This window comes from Hipposideros armiger, unplaced genomic scaffold (genome assembly GCF_001890085.2).
Source record: "Hipposideros armiger isolate ML-2016 unplaced genomic scaffold, ASM189008v1 scaffold_381, whole genome shotgun sequence".
In the NCBI taxonomy this organism is placed as follows: domain Eukaryota; kingdom Metazoa; phylum Chordata; class Mammalia; order Chiroptera; family Hipposideridae; genus Hipposideros; species Hipposideros armiger.
The window spans coordinates 1,047,626-1,054,115 of NW_017731731.1; the positions used below are offsets into that span (position 1 = coordinate 1,047,626).

General features: G+C 49.7%; 1 protein-coding gene across 1 annotated transcript in view; it reads right to left on the reverse strand.

Annotated features, from left to right (window-relative positions):
* The window catches only part of HUNK (hormonally up-regulated Neu-associated kinase), a 127,463-nt gene extending 120,980 nt beyond the window's left edge, over window positions 1–6,483 (reverse strand). The window contains exon 1 of the mRNA XM_019662810.1: window positions 6,223–6,483. Within this exon, the coding sequence (XP_019518355.1) occupies window positions 6,223–6,483 (261 nt within the window). The remainder of the gene's footprint in view (window positions 1–6,222) is intronic.
* Between the last annotated feature and the right edge of the window lie 7 nt (window positions 6,484–6,490).

Sequence of the window (6,490 nt, forward strand, 5' to 3'; positions counted from 1 at the left end):
TTTTCTTTCCTTTTAATTATCCTCTCGGGGTGCAGGTCAGGAAAGGGGTGAAGAAGAGAGAAAAACCAAGCCCATTAAATCTTTTTCAAGCCCGATGACTGGGTTTGACTCAAGTTCACTGCTAATTTCATCAGCTAGGATGGATGCCAGAGAGAAGTCCAAATCCTATGCCTGCCTGGACTTAGTAACTGGTTTTGGAACTACAGGTCTTGTTCTCTGAAATGACCTTGTTTAATAAGGAATAACCCCAGAAATTCCTATATGTAAGACAAATAGTACACAAAGCAATGTGTTGCCCTCATATTAGAGATGCAGAAAGCATCTGGTTGACAAGCAGTCATCCAACATTGAAGATTTTATAATTATCCTAAACTAAATCTCTTATCCTCCCATGGGGTCGCCCTGGGCGCTAAATTTCAGCTGTCTTCATCCTGGATCAGGCTGCCTCACTTCTGTACCTTTGCCTATGCCACCCCCACCCCCAATCTGCCCCCTCTGCCTCCTTTCTACCTAGTACAGATGTCCCCTTTCCCATGAAGTCCTTTGTGGTCAATGAGCTGCAAAAGGCAGATCACTTCTCCATCCTCTCTCACTACACACCACTCATTCACATTCTTCTTATGTCCTGTGTTACTTACTATGAATGTCTTTTTCTCTCTTTTAGACCCATGAAACATGAGAGCTATGTCTTATTTCATAGGTTAGTTGCCCTAGAGCACCTAGCACGGTGCCTGAGACATGGTTGTTGTTCCCTAAATATTTGTTGAATAAATGAGTGAAAGTCATTGTTCACTGATTCTCAAGTGAGTCGGAGTTTCATGGCTCCTGAGAGCAAGACCCCATCCGCTCTGGGGGAGGGTACTTCTGATAACTTTCTAAAAGCATTTGCCGTTAATTGTTGGTTGCCTTTGGCGGGGAGGGGAAGGGAGGTATCAACAAATATAATAATTTGTCTTGTCAAAGATAAGCCATTCTCGGGCTGGCCCAGTGGTGCGATGGTTAAGAACTGGCTTGGGATGCCAGAGGGCCCCGGTTCGGATCCCACATATGAGGGCCAGTGACACTGCCCTCCACAGCTAAGNTCAAGGCATTCCTCACTCAGTCAATGCCCAGGGTTGCTGAAAGCATCCAATGAGAAAATGCAATGCAGGGAGAGGACCTTAAACAAACCACAAAACACTATACCACTGAGCTGGTATTTATGATAAAGGAGCGACAATAGCTCTCGCTACCTTGTAGAGGTATCAGCCTACTCGGATTCTATTCAGGCCCACAGTTCACCTCTTTCCTACTGGTCGTCTTACCAGCCAGCCAGCAGCACCCCATCAGAGCGCATGAAATTCAATTCAGGCCAGCACTCGGGAGTGGCCAGGGTCCAGGCTGAGCAGAGGAAGTGGTTTCACCTGTTTGCTAAAAATAAGGCTTGGGATGGATCAATGGGTTTCAATTCACTAAGAGAGCAGGTCACTCAGTTTGCATGAATAATCGAGGCAGGGTGCCTATCCTAAGGTAAATGACACTTTGTGCTCAAGCTACCTTCCCACAGAGGACACCCGGCCTGCCCATCTCCTCGGGCAGACACAGCTACCACGCTCCACACCTTTGCAAGGCTCACCCCAGGGAAGGATGACTGCCACACTGCACTCAACAGCCAGCAATGTGCAGATGCTATCATCAAACCCAGCCCATGCTGGTGACCCAACACCTGCAGAGAAAATTTCAGGTTGTACTCCTCTCCATGGGCACCATTCAGCAAGGTTGTGCCTTCTCAAGGCACCCTTTGAAGTCCATGGAGCCTGGATATCAATGAACACTAAGAGCAGAGCCCTACGTGCCAATTTCCATCATTCACAAGTACATCAAAAAGATGAGGCAGGGCAAAAAGTTCAAAAAGACTGTGCCCAACAGTGCGGCATGCAGTCGCAGAAATTATAGGCACTGCCTTGTCACATACGACACATTGAGCAGGTGCTTTTGCTAAACGCCTCCTTTTTGCCAAGAAATACCTGCTGAGGATTAATTGGAATTTCCAGTTCTCTAAGCATTTCTTGTTCCTCGGAGCTATTACCCCTGAATTTTTTGCACTAAAAAAAGAGAGAGAGAGAAAAACCAGGATTTAGCACCTGTTTGTTTCAGAAATACTTGCTAAAAACAGAACTGCCAAAAAGGCCACCTTTAAAATTAGTCATATTTCCTGCTCTGCAAAACATAGTAAGTTGTATTTTTAGTAGCTCCTTCACTCCAGGTACCTGGCAATCGTGCTCAAACAGCATAATTATTGGCAACTTACTAAGCAGGCAGTTTTTATTTTTAGTCCAAAAATAGTTCCAATGAAAGTAATAAACAGGCTTATTTTTTTAACCAAAGGTTAGAACATGATATTTAAACATCTTAACCAATCATGTTATGTACCCAACTTTGTATCTTAGACTTCATCATTAGAGGTAATTGCGGCTTCAACTACTTTCCCCCTTTTTGCAGCTTGTGAAACAAGCTCTATACCTCAGATACACCTATGTTCTTCTCTAAAAGCCTTCCCAACTATATTTGATCAATTTTTTAAAAATGTGCTAATAACCTATTGAGTGCCAGAGACTATGCATTTCACAGGTATCAGAGACCAATGTCGGGGCAGTGAGCAAAATCTATCTGGGTCTTTCAAAGTCATCACTGGATACTCCTGTTCAGCAACTTTGCTCTTTGTCTCAAAGCCACAGAGAATACTTTTCAAAATCTGATTTTCTGATCATTTTTCCTCCTCCAATCATCAAGCTGGGTTTATTCAAACACAGTCAGCCCTGACTGAGAAGGTACCAATTAAGAGTTTCACATGACCAAGAGAATTATTTATTTTTAAAGCCACATTAACAGGGATTGCTTCAACTCAAAGCTAAAGAGGACAAAATGAGGTCTCGCTCAGAGCCAGCAATAAAAGGGCCATCTAGATTCAAATGACTTTCAAACAAACAACTTCAGAGGAAAGGCAGGCAAAATACTGCCGTGCAGGCAAGTGGTGGGAAAAGCCTTTTGATAAGATAAGATGGAAGCCTGAAATGAAAGTCAGAAAAAGTGGGCGGTTGTCATCTGGACTCAGACAGTAATTCCCAGCAAGCCATGCAGGATTTCGCCCAAAATCTTTTTGGAAATATGCACCAAGTTAAAACGCAATGCAACACACACACACACACACACACACACACACACACACACACACACACACACACCTAAACCAGAAATACTATGGATTTTGGCATAAAGTACAAAGTGCATAGTTTGCGACTGAAACTGGGAAGCAGGCCAAACGTGGGTACCCCCTCTTTTTCCCCTTCTCCATCCCCCCCTTCCAGCTTTTTCATGAACTGACTCCCCACCAACAGCTGCCCTGGATCCTTCCACTCAGGGGGTGGTGTGGGAGCACACATCTATTTCTTACTACAGATTTTATGACTTAATTCCCCTCCCACTGTGGTCTGTGTCCCTTTAAACAGGAAAGGAGAAAAGCGAAGTGCTTTATCCAGAAAGTATGCACCCCCTAAAAGGGGGAAGATTTGGGGTGAGAGGCCTTCCTGAGCTACTCACATTATCCACTGTGGGGGACACTTCACTTCCCTGCTTTGGAGTTCTGTCACCTCAAGGTCTCCCCTGGCTTGGCTCAATGAGTAACTCTTCCCCAGGGGAAAACCCTCTTAATAGCTCACCTTTTAAAGAGAACTTAAGGCAGCAAGGAGTGTGAGGTTGACTTCACCTTTGTTTCAGCCTTAGTAAGACAATATCCAGAACATGAGTGGGGAGTGGGGACTCATGAACCCGGCAATCTTTCCCAGGCAGAGAGGCACATACAGACATTTTAATCTCGACCATCTGCCCAAACCCAAATCTGTTAGTTTAGCAGTAAAGGTGTTGGATTTGGGAGATAAAAGCTATGAATGACACCCATTGTTTCTTTAAGGCAGGCAATTAGGGGAACCAAAATCCAGATTTCTCCTGATGCTGGAGGCTGGAGAAGGGCACATCAGAGACATCTCCCAACCTCCACCACCCTAAGAACCACGGTCCTTCACTACATCCAACCAATCAGTCCAGTACAATCATTTTATGTCCAATTAACAGTTCTCCCCTTGCTGAGCTGAAGTGAGGTTGATCATTTAAGGATGATGAGAGAGAAGGGGTGTGAGCACCTAGGGGTGCAGGGGGTCCTCATTTGGACCCTCTTCGGGCAGGAACTCCCACATTCCCCCGTGTGGACCCAGCACAGAGCTCCAGGACCCAAGCAGCTGGGTAGGGACTGAGCTTTGAGTGCAACCTCACGCAGTTCAGCCAAGGCCAACAGCCTGATGTTATGGAGCAAAAATATACCGGTAAGGAGCCGGAGACAGAGGACGGGGAAAGTGGAGAGAAGCCAGAGCAGCCTCACAGCAGGGCAGGCGAGATAAATGTGCTCGTAATGTTGGCCATTATGCTGTCAGCATAAAGCCTTGTCTCTCTTTGCTAAGTTTCAAGAGGAAACATACACAACCAGACTGAATTCTATATGTTTGGAATGAAAATAAAGTTCTACCCCCCGTGCCAACATGAATTTAAACAGAGACGGAGAAGTAAGTGAGCGCGCTGTAATTAGAAAGCTGGGCCCTGACCGGAGGTGTATGTCAGGCCGGCTGAGAACCAACCAGTAAAATGTGCTGTTGCTCCCTTTGGGCTAAAATGAGGTCTGGAGTTTTGGGGTTTTTTGTTTTTGTTTTTGTTTTTGTTTTTCATCGTTTAGAGTTACTCAATTCAGTGAGTTCATCCTGAACATTCCCGTTTTGCACAGAAATTCAAGCAAGAGGCAATTTTTAAACTACTCACTCTAACCCCACTTACCCAAAACAAAGGGGCACCCCATACAGAGCTTCTGCAGGACTAGGGCACAAATGACAAGGGTGATGGAGACCTGTGCTCAAAAGCAAGGTGCTCCAGGACACCGGGCGGAACTGAGGAGGGAAACTAAAGCCAGGTGACACTGGGGACAGGAGGGCAGGGAGCTTGCATTGCAGTCAGAGGTCCCACAGCAGAGCATCCCCAGGAATTCCCAGGTGGGGCAGAGAATCTCAGGTCAGCAGGCAGAAAGGTAGGCAGGCAGCCAGAAGCATCGCGTCCCTCCCATACTGCCAATGCCTCCCTGGGCAATGGGCCACAACAAGGGGCTAGAGCCGGGCCAGCGCTGAGCAATCCCCAGCCTGGAGGGCGGGGATTGAGCCTGAGATGACCATAAGCTTGGGTCTGAAGCAGCTCTAAGCTTGAGGCAACTCCCAGGCAGGGGCAGCCTCACCGTTTGGGGTGCACAGTGCCTGGGCCACTCACCCAAAAGTTAAGTCATCATATCTTGGGTTTCTTCTCATAGATCTAAGTTACAACTTAAGTCTACCCGGGCCTGGCTTGGAAGGGGTTCACAAGTAACTTCTAACTTCTCCCAAGGCTAGAGCCCTAGCCCCTCCCGGTCGCGGGGAGGTGGGGGTCTACCTCTGCTTTCCCTTCTTCCAAAAGCATAAGGCATCTCTCAACCTCTGAAGTCTGGGGGTATCAGTGTGTAGTTCTGTACCTGCCAGAGTGGGGTCCTTACTGCAGCTTCCATCCATGGAATGAAGCAGAGGAAGAAACAGGGGTGCAAAGGGTGCATGAAACAGTGGATGAAAAACTCTCCTCTGGGCATGAAAAACTTCCCCTAGCTGCCCCAGTCCACAGGTGGAGAGGAGTATCCCTGGGGTCTCGGCCTTCGCCACCCTTCTCCCCAGAGCCCAGGAGGGGGGCTCAGACTCTTAAGTTCCCCCAAGGACTGGCTAATCGGCCCACCCACCCTCAACGTAAGGGCCCACGGACTCCGGCGCTGGTTCCTGCCTCTCTGCTGATCAACCCCCTACTGGCTCTGAGAGCCAGGCCCCCCCACCGCCGCGCTGGTGTCCGCCAGGCGGCACCCTTCCCAGAGCAAAAGGGCAGCCGGCAGCTTCGCGGATAAACCAGCAATCCCCCGGGGGAAACTGACCCCAGACCACCCCTCGGGAAAGGCGGGTAACCTGAATTTGAGGGCCTGCACGCGCGCTTGGCTGGACCCCCTCCTTCAACCCGAGAAGAAAGGCGGGCAGCGGGGGAGGCGCCCGGCCGGGCGTACGCAGCGGACTCCCCGCGCAGTGCTCTCTGCAGGGTCCTGCAGCCCTCGGCCCGCGCCCCCAGCCCCGGGCGGCTCACCTTCTCGCCGGTCAGCACGTGCAGCCCTTCGCGCACCTTGGCGAAGGAGCCCTCGCCCAGCTTCCTGCTGCCGATGAGGTAGTTGCCCACGCGCTTGTGGTGCTGGAAGTCGCGGAGCCGCTCGCGGGGTACGCCGCTCACCCAGGCCGGCAGGAAACTTCCCTCGCAGGCCGCCGCCGGCCTGGCCGCATCCTCGGCGCCCCCGCCGCCCCCGGGCGCCGCCGGCTCGCCCAGGAGCCCGTCCCCAGCTGCCGCCGGCATCGCGCTG